At 42.2% G+C, this 14,651-nt stretch overlaps 1 protein-coding gene across 2 annotated transcripts in view; it reads left to right on the top strand.

The window, feature by feature from the left end:
• Positions 1-14,651, top strand: part of LOC101735788 (uncharacterized) — a 49,198-nt gene that overhangs the window by 14,790 nt on the left and 19,757 nt on the right. For both annotated transcript variants that reach the window (XR_009976357.1, XM_038019239.2), the window contains exons 10-30: positions 154-282; positions 1,039-1,140; positions 1,790-1,917; positions 2,831-2,974; positions 3,369-3,504; positions 4,283-4,378; positions 4,507-4,617; positions 5,948-6,037; positions 6,592-6,763; positions 7,216-7,379; positions 8,012-8,173; positions 8,679-8,730; positions 9,150-9,320; positions 9,751-9,938; positions 10,362-10,466; positions 11,063-11,177; positions 11,847-12,010; positions 12,786-12,867; positions 13,230-13,409; positions 13,486-13,581; positions 14,374-14,475. Coding sequence is in view for 1 of the 2 variants with exons in the window: in XM_038019239.2 (XP_037875167.1) it covers positions 154-282; positions 1,039-1,140; positions 1,790-1,917; positions 2,831-2,974; positions 3,369-3,504; positions 4,283-4,378; positions 4,507-4,617; positions 5,948-6,037; positions 6,592-6,763; positions 7,216-7,379; positions 8,012-8,173; positions 8,679-8,730; positions 9,150-9,320; positions 9,751-9,938; positions 10,362-10,466; positions 11,063-11,177; positions 11,847-12,010; positions 12,786-12,867; positions 13,230-13,409; positions 13,486-13,581; positions 14,374-14,475 (2,689 nt within the window). In the remaining variant the exon portion in view is untranslated. The remainder of the gene's footprint in view (positions 1-153; positions 283-1,038; positions 1,141-1,789; positions 1,918-2,830; positions 2,975-3,368; positions 3,505-4,282; positions 4,379-4,506; positions 4,618-5,947; positions 6,038-6,591; positions 6,764-7,215; positions 7,380-8,011; positions 8,174-8,678; positions 8,731-9,149; positions 9,321-9,750; positions 9,939-10,361; positions 10,467-11,062; positions 11,178-11,846; positions 12,011-12,785; positions 12,868-13,229; positions 13,410-13,485; positions 13,582-14,373; positions 14,476-14,651) is intronic.

The following is a 14,651-nucleotide window of genomic DNA, read 5'->3' as shown; positions in this document are numbered from 1 at the left end:
GAAAATGCAAATCAATAAAAACGTTTAAAAGTAATCATGTGAATATAATGAACGACGAGATTTTGAAACTGTAAAATTTGTTTTAATCGCGACGAGAAATTGGCAAACAAACTTATAACGATTTGGTCGAGTTAACGTAAGCCCCCCTAAAAGGTGGTCCAAAAAGAGCGACTGCTTCGGGAGCCGACCTTCGAGCTTGATTTGAAAGCTCTGAAGATACACTGCCGCAGCGAGTGGGACAACATCAACATTAACGCTCTCATCGAAAAGAAGAGATATGAGGTTTGTGTCTCCACGCAGTTGCTGGATTATTTCTGACGGGAGTTTATCAGTTGAGGAGATTATCAATTTGGTAGGCAGCGGCTTGGCTCTGCCCCTGGGTTGCTGAAGTCCATGGGCGACAGTAACCACTCAAGGGCAATAAAAAAAGGCTTTGAGATTGGCGATCCTAAATCGGCTGCTCAGGCATTTACCAAGTGTTATTGTTTCCCAAAACGCATGCGAAGCATCTCTAATTAAAAGTACCGAATCATCGAACTTTGAGTCTCGTGTCTCAAGCTATCTCACGCCATCAGCTTCAATGGCATTAAAAATATCCCGTGGACTTGTTTCTGCTCCAATTATATCAATGCGTTCCTATTGAAAATGGGATGTCCGGTGTTCTAAAATCGTCTGGGCCTACGTCTATTCATATAGCAGTAATGAAATACAGGTGTTATATCCACAATAATGTCCCAAATGTGTGCTGTTCTCTTAAGAGACTGCTAAGTTAAGCTTCATTAATAAGGTTGGCTTAAACTCCTTGAAGTTATGATGGGTGTGAAGTGTGATTCATCTGCCGAATTAAAAGCAGTCAACTAGAAGATGTGTCAAATAACCTTAGCCAATGCCGTGGTCATGTGCGATGATCGACACAGTATGTGAGATGAGGTCCTTGCATTTGTTGTGCCCCGGACTGGCCCTGCAGTCTGCGCTAATACTTCAACTAACATCACCAGTGCATATCAGCTCATCCCTCAGCTTCTGTTCACACTTTAGGGTAAATATCCTCAAGGTTCCCTCAGTGCGGTGAGCATAGCTACATCAAGAGCCACCTCTAGGAGGAAAGTTAGAGATTTCTACCAGAAGAGCCCTAAAGAGGTGAGATGTTTGACCAATCAAAATCATGTATCAGCCACTTGCGTCTTTTTAGAATGTTACATTTTAGAGCTGACAAAGTGCTTTTTAAGTTGGATGCCCAATATATTAGCAAATCTGCCATGCTTTAATACTCGGGTGGTATCCATTTCTACGACAGAGAGTACTTATTATACTTATTATGTTCCGTAGGAAAAGACAACGTTGTCATTTTCTGAATTAACATGTATTTCAATTCTGCTTATATCTGCCGCGGGTGATGCGTTCTGGTTTAAAGGGTTTTTGTTTGCTTGCACTTTAAATGTCGATCTTACTGCTCAAGGTGAGCGGCGACACATTGTGATAGCGGTTAAAGGCCCAGATAATACCATGCAGAGAATCCTGAACTGAACTTGGTCCGGATGTTAATAAATTGATAATAGTATGCTCTAGCTGGTCTTCCCAAATTCTGAAATAACCCAAATTTAATTAGCGGTGGGGCTTATTAGTTCAGAAGGGTAAGTACCACCGAAGCGTAGGGTAGTCGTAACAGAACCGGTTCTTCAACCTTGATGGACTTGCAGAATCATGTCTATCGGCTGTGATGATCAGTCGACAACCGGTGGGTTTTAAGTCCAGCGAAACTACTACTCGCAACTTTTGTCTACTCCAGCCTCCGCCGCAGCTGCCGGTGGCTCCAGAGCGTGCACCGGCCGCCATGACCCAAGATCAGATAATGTCCTTGAGAGGAGAAGACTTCTTTCTCTACTGCCCCAGTGTAGACGGACATTTCTATGGCAGGTGAGGTATCTGAATACCCTTCCAATCGATTAGTGGGATTTACATATGAGCCATCAGTGAGAGTTTACGGTCTGAATAATTTTTTTGTTGCCTTTGTGAGCAGACGAGCATACGGTCCATCTGATTGTAAGTTGTCACCGTCGCTCATGGACGTTAGCAATGCCAGAGCAGAGCCAAGCCGCTGCCTACCGTTAAGTACTCACTGCAAGCCTCGTTTGAAGAAGGACATGTCATAGCGCTCGGGAAACACCGTGGAGGGGAGTTCATTTCAAAGCCGGATGATATGTGGCAAAAAAGATCTTTGGAGTAGTGAATTCATTATCGACTAGGGTTGCACCCAAAAGTCAAAACTATGAAGGAAAAACCGGGCGCTTGTCACTTAGAAAAAACTAATGACTAAAAATTATATTGTCCCTATCTAAAATTTCTCAACCATCCGCTTTAGACTAATATACCAATTCACCCCTTATGATTTAGAGCCATAGTATGATTATGGGTTTTGATTGTTTCATAATACACTGCGGAAACAAAATATCGACTATACTCAACCGAGGTAATTAGAAATCGACGTTAATAATATCCCGCATACAAGCTAGCTATTGGTCACACGAGTTTGTTCCATCCGATCCACACTACGGCCACTTTATAAACTATTTGTGCGTCACACTCTGATGTCTATGATTTTAGGAGGGATTTCGGAAAACTTTTTTCTATTTGCCCAATGCTTACTAGTGGATGGGCATCTTGAGGCCAAATGTTTATCATTCGAATTTTATATAATTGAGACTTAAACATTTCTTAAGTTGGTTTTTAGCCGTCGTATTGTGGTATATAGTTATCTACGCAATAATAAAACCACATTTCCTTTGCGTAAGCTGTTTTTAGTTGAAGAAATAGCGGTTTGTGATTACAGAGACGACATGATACCGCGTCCGAAATCGGAGACCGTTCTCCACAGTCCGGTCGAAATAGCCGATAGGAACTATCACTCGCAGTACCAGCAGCTTGACGTTGAGAAGTGGATCTTGCGGGGGACCAGACACATGGCCAGTTTCAGGTATTCAAAGCTAGGAGATGAGAGAGAGAGAAAAAGAGAGAGGGAGGGAAGAAGGGAAAGAAAGACAGAAAGAAGAAAAGAAAGAAAGAGAGACAGACAACCGTGTAATTAAGAGAAATTCCGGAAAATATAAAGATACAGTAGGTACATATGTTGCGGTGTACTTACTATTAATAATACATTATTAAGAGAGATAAATTAGCAACTGACACTTAAGCAACAGATTTTTTTTGTCCTGTCTATGCTTGAGATACCCTTGAGAGGCTATCTCAGCTTCGCCTTGTCGTGTAGGTGAGCTGACGGGGCTCAAACCGGGAGTGTTGCTAACACTGGCCCTAGCAAGAGCAGTAACAGATAATAGTGGTCCTTAGTCTAACTATCACTTTAAACTTAGGTACCAAACGTTTAAGACGTATACTGGTGTGGCGTGTTGCGTGGCAGCCCTAGCCATGCTCCGGAGGTACAGGGCTCGAGCCTGGAACGAGGATATTATTGACGAAACCCTGGATCTAGGATACAATCTTTACAGGGTTGGTGCTTGGAGGTTTTTTGTTTTGATGTTTCAAAGCCGAGACGGTAGTGTTGTGAAGGTGCCCTGGAAGGATTCCTGGATGATTCTTGTTTTGATTCATATCAAATGGGAATATACTCACATCACTTCAGATATATCATATTAACAACGATCATTATTCCAATAAGCGACATTTAAATTTGTTGTGCGTTGTAATTCATTTTAAATACTTTTGCAACTACCTTTTAGTAGTTTTACTGGTGGTGGTAGGACGTCGTGTGAGTCCGTACGGGTAGGTACCACCACTCTGCTTGTTTTTGTCGTGAAGAAATAGTTTCGGTTTGAAGGGTTGGATAACCGTTGTAACTATACTGAGACCTTAGAAATCATATCTCAAGGTGGGTGGGGGGTCATTTACGTTATAGATGTCTATGGGTTCCGGTAACCACTTAACGCTAGGTGGGCTGTGAGCTCGTCCACCCATATAAGCAATAAAAAATACAAAATAGTAAATTGCACACGTGAGCTCACGGGGCTCTAACCTGAGGACGTTGCTAACACTAACCTTAGTAAGAACATTGCTTAGCTGAATCTACCACCAGATCGGAATCGCGACCCACTGAGAAGGTCCGGCGAGAAACCCACTGGGCTACTATGTTGGAAATACCAATGAACTAGCAGAATTTATATAAATTTGAGTTAAATTTCATTCATATTGTTTTGCGATTGGCCGAAATTGTTTTTTTGTAATGGAAGTCTGCGATTATTCTGATAATCGTTTATGTCGGCTTGCCCAGGAATCTTTGTTGGAAAGAGGCGGTGCTATCAGACAGTTGGTACTTGGAGAGTTGAAGGACACATTTCTCATACGCGACAAGGAATACAAACACAAGGTTAGCCATTATCTGTGTTTCTTCAGAAGGCGATAGTCGAGTGCTCGTGTATACTAGACTGTCGCCCGCGGACTTGAAGGCGATAGTCGTGGCGATTTAAACCCGAATGAGGCCTAAATTTTTTTCAGCAACGGGGAATAGCGGTCTGGGGGAAAGTTATATCTTCGAGCCCCAACGTCTTGGACCTTTGTCGGGGCGTGGAGACGTTCTTCAAGGAGGCAGACACTGGACTCTTTCAGGTTTGTGGCGTAGGGTGTTTATTAGCAAACAAAAAGAGTATAGCTAACAGATTGCTTCGTTCTGTTTGCATTTGTTTTTATCTATATGTAAAATTGTATCTATATGTAAATTAAGAAGTGGCAAATTTTGACGATTCATTTGGCTGAGTTTGTTTCGCCGATTCCTCTCAGGAATGTCACTTTTTGGGAACAGTGATAGATGATGGATGTTTTGAAATTGAACAAGTTTATTGCTTAGACTGCTGAATGCTTGGGTAGTCGTGGTGGACTTGGGTAATCGTCGTGGCCTAACGGATAAGACGTCCGGTGCATTCGTGTTGAAGCGATGTACCGGTGTTCGAATCCCGCAGGCGGGTACCAATTTTTCTAATGAAATACACGTACTTAACAAATGTTCACGATTGACTTCCACGGTGAAGGAATAACATCGTGTAAAAAAAATGAAATCCGCAAAATTATAATTTGCGTAATTACTGGTGGTAGGACCTCTTGTGAGTCCGCGCGGGTGGGTAGCACGTGATGCATTTCAGTTTGAAGGGTGGGGCAGCCGTTGTAACTATACTTGAGACCTTAGAACTTGTATCTTAAGGTGGGTGGCGCATTTACGTTGTGGATGTCTATGGGCTCCAGTAACAACATAATACCAGGTGGGCTATGAGCTCGTCCAACCATCTAAGCAATAAAAAAAAATAAAAAAATGCTTGTTCTTGACCCATATAATGCTAAGTGGTTACAAGAGCTCCTAGACGTGAATGCCGCTGCGTCAACATTGTTATTGACAGAGTTAACGAAGCCAATGACTATTTATACCGCCTTTATTGTACGAGTATAATGGTAAAAAGGTATTTAAATTGTTGGTAATGACAGATTGAGTTGATTGAGGAGGAAAGGTCCCCCATTTTAGCAAAAGCTTTTGGTAGGTCAATATTTTTCGTAGTTCTAATTTTCGCTTTAGTTCTGTACTTTTGATAGTTCTATTATTTTTTGGATTTACTGTTTTTTGGTAGTGGTGCTATATATTTTGTCAACTCTATATTTGTGATGTTAATTATTTAGGAATTAAGTGCGGTGTTCGGTGATATATTACCGAACATCTTTGTCAGCATAATTCGCGTGACGCGTTAACTTCATTTCTACAAATCGTCAGTGCACGATCAACAACCGCGTCACCCGGGTGCATTCATACCATTAACATTTCATTGATTTTCTCTATATTTTAACAATAAACATTTTTAAGCAACATGGTTTTTAAATAACAAACTCACATCGCACCCTACACGCGGTATTGAACTAAATTAATTTAATTTCAATCTTTCTTCAATCAAATTAGATACCGGGCGAATTCGAAGTGGCCATTTGGAACGAGGGCGGAAAATATTACATTTACCATCCGTGGCCGGCTGATAAATACGGGCATAAGGTGATAATGACCAAAATCATTTGTTACTAGCGTAGGCAGCGGCTCGGCTCTGCCCTGGCAATTCTGAAGTCCATGGGCTCCGGTGACCACTTAACACCAGGTGGGCTGTGAGCTCGTTCACCCATCTAAGGAATAAATAATACACGGCGCCGTGGCTTGCAATTAAGTTTTTTTATGCGTCGGTACCGTTTCCATCAATTACGATAACTAAACATACATGGCCTTATACATAAAGTAGCCATCTTATAATATCAAGTGTTGGATTAGGGTTCGCGCTATTGATTTGAACAAATTGACCATTTTATCTGCGCAACCAACACTAGCATCCTATTTTTACTCCAAAGCAGATCATTTATTTCGGCTCGAGGGCTGCTCTTGTGGTGTCGATATAGTTGCAGCATAGTTAACGAGTGCTTAGCACTATGTTTCTTTTTCTTGTTATTGGGGATAAGACCCCGGCATCATTGCCTTCCACGAGCAACCCTAAGCACTGAATAGAGAGACCTTAATATTATGTCCGTATCTATCACCGCGTAATAACAATATATTTGAAGGTTGGTCTCCGCGAAGACGGTAAGGCTTGCTTGCTGTACTTCACGCGCGTGAGCCGCCTATGCGAGCTACTGACGGAGAGTGCAGGCGACAAGAAGCGGGGCGCGTTCAGTATATCGGACATAAAAGTTTTTCAGCGCGAAGGGATACCACCACCCATTAACAAACTCACACGTTAGTATTTGTAGCTTCGGTTTTTCGAGTGTAATTTTTTTTTACTGCCCTTGTAGGCAGATGAGCATACGGCCCACCTGATGGTGAGTGGTTATTGTCGCCCATGGACTTCAGGAATACCAGGGGCAGAGCCAAGCCGCTGCCTGCCGCTTAATACTTTCCACAAGCCTCTTTTGAAAAAGGACATGTCATAGCGCTCGGGAAACACCGTGGAGGGGAGCTCATTCCATGATCTGACGGTACGTGGCAAAAAAGACCTCTGGAAACGCACTGTTGATGAACGCAGCGATTCCAGATATTATGGATGAACTCTGCTCCGATCGCGGGAGGTGCGATGATAAAAAGGAGATAAAGTATCATCTCAAACAATTATTATTTCTCAGAGCAATTATTTGTACAGCTCATCCTGAGTCTGCCTAAAGCACGATGATGTCCAAGGTCGTATCTTGCAGCGGTGGCACCAGGTCGTTGGGTCATCAAGGGCCACTTTCACGAGGGCGATGCCAGGTTTCCGGAGGAGCATCGCAACAAACAGGCCACCCCAACATCGATAGCAGCCATTGCCATGGCGAATGTCGTCAGTCCTGACGAATGGACCCCAGATGACATCGATGAGGTAATAATCACTAAAATACGCGCAGAAGACATGTCTTGTCTTGTATTAGGTAAATATTATGTACGGTATTTTACAAATTGAGAAATAGATGCTAAAACTAGGGTAGGTACCACATTAGTCACGGCCTTCTTGTCAATATTCGTATCCCGCAGGAAGATACGCATTGTTCTAGCAGTCAAGCAACCCAGTTTGAAGTGTGGAACAAGCTACAGTTTTTTATTATAATATTTTTTATATTGCTTAGATGGGTGGACGAGGTCACGGCCCACCTGGTGTTAAGTGGCTACCGGAGCCCATAGACGTCAACAACGTAAATGCCGTCACCCACCTTGAGATATGAGTTCTACGATCTCAATATAGTTACAACGGCTGCCCCATCCTTCAAACCGAAACAAATTACTGCTTCACGGCAGAAATAGGCAGAGCGATGGTACCTACTTGTGCGAACTCACAAGACGTCCTTCCACCAGTAAAACTTGACCAACAGTAAGAATTGAAACTGCGATTGCATACAGCATGTCGCAAAGGTGAGGAAGAGATTCAAGTCGTGATGTCTATGGGTTTTCGGTAACCACCATGAAAACCCTTTTGTCTTCAAGGCATTCGGTGCCAAGTGAACCTTTGTTACCCAGATTTTAATCAGAGGCGACGTTCTCTATCAAAACACGATGGAACATCTGGAGAAGATGGGCATCGATTTGAACGCTCCTAAACTTGACGAGGAAATGGACGAGGAGGAAGAGGCTCCACCCACCGGAACGCTGTCTGCCATTCACGTAATTAATCGGTTTAAGGTAATTGGTTGTTTATCATGCGTGGCTTTTTAGAAAAGGTTCTTTGAGGAGAGGATTTGCTGCTGGATTTGAGGTCTGCTGTCTGATTTATTTGGTAGCGATCGGACCAAAGCCAAATCAAAGATTGGCCGGCAATGCGGGCTGGGTTTGACTAGCATATTCTAAAACTATCGAGGTTTTAACCTAGTGTCTTACAATGACCATGGCCTACGGAAATTATTGACCATAATAATATGGCGAGCCGTGGACCGACGGACCTTATTTTCCCAAAATGAAATACCTAGCTAGTCTGCGTTCCCTACACTGCGCAGTGTGTTCGTGCTGCCTACCCTTGGTTTTAATTGAAAATCAACGCTAGTTATTTACGCTATAAGCATCTTGCTGACTGGGAACTCGATTTACGGTGGAAGACGAGGGTTTTGTTGACTTTTTACAGATTTATTTTTCAAATATATTGTTTTCGTGTGTAAAAGAATGGAGTTTAATATTGCTCAAAAAATTACAGATAACAGATTACGATTGTATAGAGACTGAAGTTTTCGACAGTATGTACAACGGTAAGTCTGATTTTTAATTGGCATCAATGGGCATGTGTGATCTCGTGTTGAGTTACGAATGGCCGTTTTAATAGTTTGGGCAATATTAATGTCAGAGACAGAGATATTCAAGTTTGGATCGCTTGTTAGCTCCTGAAAATATTAAATTTGTCTCAAAATAAAGCGGCAATTTAGAGTGTAAAATGTGAAACGATTTGGTAATTTTATATTTCATGAATGTGACTTCAAGCGGAGGTGGAGTCAGAAGAGGTCGTTGATCTCTAATTTTTTATTGCATTCCATTGACAACAGTGAAATAATCTCTATTTCTTATAGTAGTAATTATGTAGGCAGCGTTCTGCTGATAGAAGCTTCCAATACCCGACTAACTAATATTTATTCGAACCAAACATGCACATTCATCGGAAATTTTTACTTAGGTCAATTAAATCCTGATACTTCCTCGGGAATGATTTCGCTCAAGGCTTCGTTGGAGGAGTTCTTCAAGGGAAACAGTTACGGCGTTGTGACCGCCAGAGGGGGCTCGATGGCTGTTTGGAAAGGCGAAGACCATCTCTACTTGTTCGAACCCCATGGCTGCGATAATAGTGGTGAGTGTTGAATTAGGGTGGTATGGTTATTTCTTTTAATTTCGAATGGCAATGGATAGAACATTGTGAATGACGATCACTGGAACTAATACAATGTTTTGTCTTGGCAATATTCTTAAAATGCCGGATGATGGCGAAATGAGGCACATATGGCCCTGTGTAATTTTGCCTCTCATTCCCTTTTTGACTTCGGTCTTGTCTGAGATCGGAGGCTTGTTTTTCAAGCTTAGCTGGACATCTAAAGATCTGAATTAAACTTTCAATATGGTTTTTGAATCGGATTTATATTGACCAATAAGCAATTAGACATCGCGCTTTATCTAAGCGCCCAACGTTGATTTTTAAACCGAATAGTGGCTGGATACTGGGACGATGCGATAGTTTCATCAAGGCATCGTGATCATCTCACTATCGACTCTTTGACTCCTAGGATTCCCGTCAGACGAGACAAGAGCAGCAGCGTGCCTCATTAGGTTGAGTGGCGGCGCTTCCGAGCTAGCCGACGCGATCCTAGCTAACCTCTCTCCGGGGTCCGATGACAGCTTCAATATATCTCCCGTCTCCATAACCGCGACGAGGCTGAACATGGCCATCGGAGTTCCTGAAACCAAATTGGAGGTGAGCGCTTGTTTTTACAGCGCGCATTCGTTTGACGATCTGCTAAATTTTATAATCGTGAATCTGCAAGTGGAACATCTGAATAAAAATTGGCAAACTGAATTTGATAATACATGGTATAAGGTTGGCCGTGACAAGTAGTTTCGAAGGGTTTTTTTAAAGTATTAATTATTTGAATGAATGAATGAAGTCAGCGGCTCAGCTCTACCATTGTTAAAGTGCATGAGCGACGGTCGAAGCCCATGGTCAACATCAGGTGGACCGTAAGCTTGTCTGCCAACAAGAGCAAAAAAGTCACAGATGGCGTAGATTTCAGTTAAGCATTTATTTTATTGATGGTTCAGACAATATTGCCATACTTTTTTCTGTAGTCTTTGTCGTTCTCGCTTTCAAATTACTTACTAATCTCCTAATCTCGTTTAGAGTAAAGCCTTTGAATGGATATCAAAAGGCACCGCTGCCATCTTGAGTGGGCCGCGTGGTGAGAATACCGCCATTGGGAAAGTCGCCACTAAAGTTGGAATCGGGGTTAGTAATGATAATGGAACAATTACTATAAATGGTTCGCTTTTAACCACTCTGAGCTACTTTTTATTATTAGTTACATGATAAGGGTAGATTTTCCTATACGTGTTTCAAAAAAGCTCTCTAAACCCGTAACTGCAACAGTCAGGGACACAAGAGGCCTACTTAGATAATGCTATGAGGTTGTCCCAAAAATCTGCAGACACATTCCATTAACCACTTGATGGAATGACGTGGAAGTCTTAATTTGATTAGCGGCTTTTGTACTCTTCAAATCGCAGTATATAGTCAGGACTGTGGTACTAGCCTCTCAAAATACATTCTTTAGAGAGGGGCAGTAATTTCCGCGTACGCCTTCAGATTATCAACTGGCCAGACTATGGCCACGTAGGATTAAATTGTGCAAGTCATTCGGACGTTTGATGTCATTTTCGCAAGATTCAGGTTTGAGGATGATTAAATTTTCGTGCTCACGGACCAGTAGCATGGAGTGTCAGTTATGATTGGTACACCGGACTCTCCTAGACATACAGTATGCCCAATACGCTTTACTGCCAGAGTTGAAACTGTTAGGATAATGGATTACAAAACTGGTTTAGGCAGATGACATGTCGGGTCGAACTCTGGCTTTGCCTTCAGCGGCCGCTTTTGCCGCCGCCACAGAAGCAGTTCCACCACCGTTCATGCATAGAGATCACATTTACAATTTCCTTGGTAAGTACCTTGCGCTGTTTCCTTTGCAAAAATGTTGTATGTTCTCCTTATACTAGAAATAGATGTACTTTGGTGCGAGGGAAGAGGTTCTCAAAGTATCGGGCTGGGATAACCTGGGCGGTTTTTGTGATGCGTCATAGGATTTTTTTTAACAAGACTTTCTAACACTATTTTGCCTTTCTTGACACTTACTTATACAAAAATATTTACCACAAATGTGATTAGTGATTTGAAAATTGGAGGATATTTGATGATATTAGATTTAAAACGATAGAATTAGTATATTACATTAGGTATTAACATACGTGTATACGGCGATTTCGATGATGATCGATCCCAGTCCAAGACATTGTTTTTTTTTATTGCTCAGATGGGTGGATGAGCTGGCCCACCTGGTTAATCCTGGTTAAATCCTTACCGGAGCCCATAGACATCTTCAAATCGAAACGCATTACTGCTTCATGGTAAAACCACCACTAATTGTGATGCCACGGGCACAACAAACAGCTGTTCATCACTGTAAATGCTCTCCAAGCTTCGTTCAAAGCGTCACATATCATAGTGCTCACGAAACACCAGGCGGTGATTATCCCAAAATTGTATGATACTACAGAGGTGGTACAGTGATCTTAAAATTTTTTTCATATCAAAATACGTTTAAATACACAGATGCCGGTGCGGAATATTATCTGAACCACGTCAAGAAGACTGGCCGTAAAGAAATTAATGTAGAAGACCTTAGCGAGAAGTTTGAGATGGGAGCCAACACTTTCTCTATAGAAATCGGTGAAGCTGTGAAGTTGCCGTTGAGATTGCCAGATGAGCCTGCCGGAGTAACTGTCTAGTTTATTTATTACCTTTAAAGGCGAGGCGCATGGTGGTTAATCGCATGGGGTTACCATCAGTCGCGGAGATCAGCAATGCCAAGGGCACAGCGTAGCTGATGTGTATCGTATTCTCAAGGGGAGAATCCACTCCAGAGCTGAACTGTACGAGGATCATGATGCCTATTTGATCGAGTGGTTGCCATGAGTCCCAAAGATCAGCAATGCAATAGCCTAGCTGCTGTGTATCGTGTGCTCAAGAGGAGAATCCACTCCAGAGCTGAATTGAAGATCGTCGAAAAAAACGCACTGTGGATATGCCCATGGAATAATTCTTCAGAGCATTCCTAATGGAAGATACGGCGCAAAACACTAAATATATAATACGGTTCCCGGGTCCATCGATATGGCAACATTGATGTCACTCACTAGGGTAGCGACTGATCTATTAGCCTTTCAAACCGGAACCAATTTTTAGTTTGTGGACGAATTTGGGATTTTGGGAACTGGTCGTTTTTTTCTACTGTTGCTGTACACGAGATCATCTACATCTGGTGCTGCTTAAAGGTTACTGGATTTCATAGACATCACAACAGCGTTGGTACTACTACGAATGAACTATACTCCGAACCAGAACACGTGACCGCTTCGTGGCTCAGCTAATTATGGACAGGTTTATGAATAGGTTTATTAGGATCTCAGTTGACTTGATATCTGACGATAGGCTATCATGACAAGACTTATTATAACAAAACCTTACGTATGTCAATTTGGATGACACTAGGAAGGTGAAGAGGAAGAGTCTGGTGATAAAGATGAGGTGGGAGAAGAGCTGGAAGAAGAGGAAGAGGAAGCACCTATGAAACGTGAGCTATTAAAAATTCTCTTGCCTTTGTTTGAAGGACCAGTTCAAACCATTGCGCCCTACTTCGTACTAAATGGCACGATGATAAAAACAAGGCTTTAGGTGCATTTGGCGCGGAAAAAGCCATAAAAGAAAGATTCGTGGCCTACGAACTGCATATATTCTAGTCTGAAACCCAAGATAGCACATTCAACTTGACGTCTCAAAAGAGGTGATGGGGTTATGCAGATACTGTACTCCAATATCCAGTCGGAAGGAACTATGTAGCCTGTGGGATCTATAATTTTAATAAAAACTCTCTAATCTTTCGAAGCTTTGGAGGATTCAGAACTTATCTCACGCTTATCTCACTATTCATTTCAGAAATAAAAGATGCACTGTTCAAACTGTGGAATGACGACACAAAGCCGACGACGATCAGCTTGCTGGTAGGTGATTACCATCAGCTCGGCGTGTGGATGGCGTCGAGCGGGAAAGTCGTTGCGTTTGATCCTGCGCCCACAGTTGGGAAGGGAATGCTGACCGCACAAAGGATCAAGAAAGGTCAGTGTCATGTAGATGACCCAAAATCATTGACTTGAAAATAAAGATTGGAGAACTGAACCTCTTTATTGTGCAGGTGATGAGCTCCGCCTGCAAAGAATTAAAGATGAAATGGCTGGTGAAGACGCAGGTGGAGATGAGGAGGCGGAAGATGAGGAGGAAGCTGGTGGCGGTAAGCGAGAACACTATTTGATTAAATTTACCATTTTGGGATTTATGAATTTGTGGTTGTTTCTCCATAAAAATAATAATAAATTACAGTTGTATTCAGAACAAAATGTTATTATACAGAAAATTTTATTGATAAGAACTGTTTGTTTTTCCTGCTGATTCAAATTAGCCTGCTTTACAAAATATCAATAAATCTACGAATTAGACAGAATGTGATTGTCTTGCATCACGAAGTTTTTTGGAAGCATGGTTCAAAGTTGCGTCAGAATTTGACTTCAAAGTAAAAGAGTATTGGTTAGTTTTGTCCTTGGTGAGATAGCCAATAAAATAACGGTAGTATCCTCGATCAGAGGTAAAGATAAATCGGATTTATTAGAACAGACCCGAGTATTAGGTATTTTACGAGATTAGGCTGCACCTAATCCCATTTTCTGAATGTGTATAATCCACCTGTTTCACCTAATCTCTGTGTTCTTAAAACATAAAATAGAATGTTCAACATACGCTCCAGCCTGTTCTTGTGCTATCTCACTCGTTTACACGTTGCAACGTATCTCACAATACCTAAATGCCTAATCCTAATCATTCAAATAATGATCCAACGATCACATTAATCAAATCCTAATAACGAACTCAGTACTTGAGATTAGAAATAAGCAGATTGAGATTGCTTGCTAAGTAAAATATTGGGTGTGAATGAGATTAGGAAGATTATGTGGATTAGGTATTTCTTAAGATTAGGAACAGGTGGACCTAGTATCTGATTTACCTAGTACGACCCATCTCTAATCAGAGGGCGAGGAAGTGCCGGAGCCGGTTCCGGAGTTTGTGCCCCCGGAATCTGCCGCTGCCCTGATGGTGTTCGCGAGCCCGGGGGAGCTCATCGACAAGCTGGGTGAGTGTGTGATGGAAAGCTTTTGGTCAGCTCGACTTGGTGGGAACCTGGGGTAGAAAAGTTGGTGGCTGGTTGAAGGACAAGGAGCTTCAGGAGAGTAGGTTGCTACTACTAGGATGGGTTAAGGATAAGCAGGAGCAGCAGCTCGGAGTCGCCTGTACTGGGACAAATAACCA

Source organism: Bombyx mori, chromosome 23, assembly GCF_030269925.1.
Source record: "Bombyx mori chromosome 23, ASM3026992v2".
NCBI classification, from domain to species: domain Eukaryota; kingdom Metazoa; phylum Arthropoda; class Insecta; order Lepidoptera; family Bombycidae; genus Bombyx; species Bombyx mori.
Note: the sequence above shows the minus strand (reverse complement) of the source record. Positions and strands in the feature narration are given on the sequence as shown.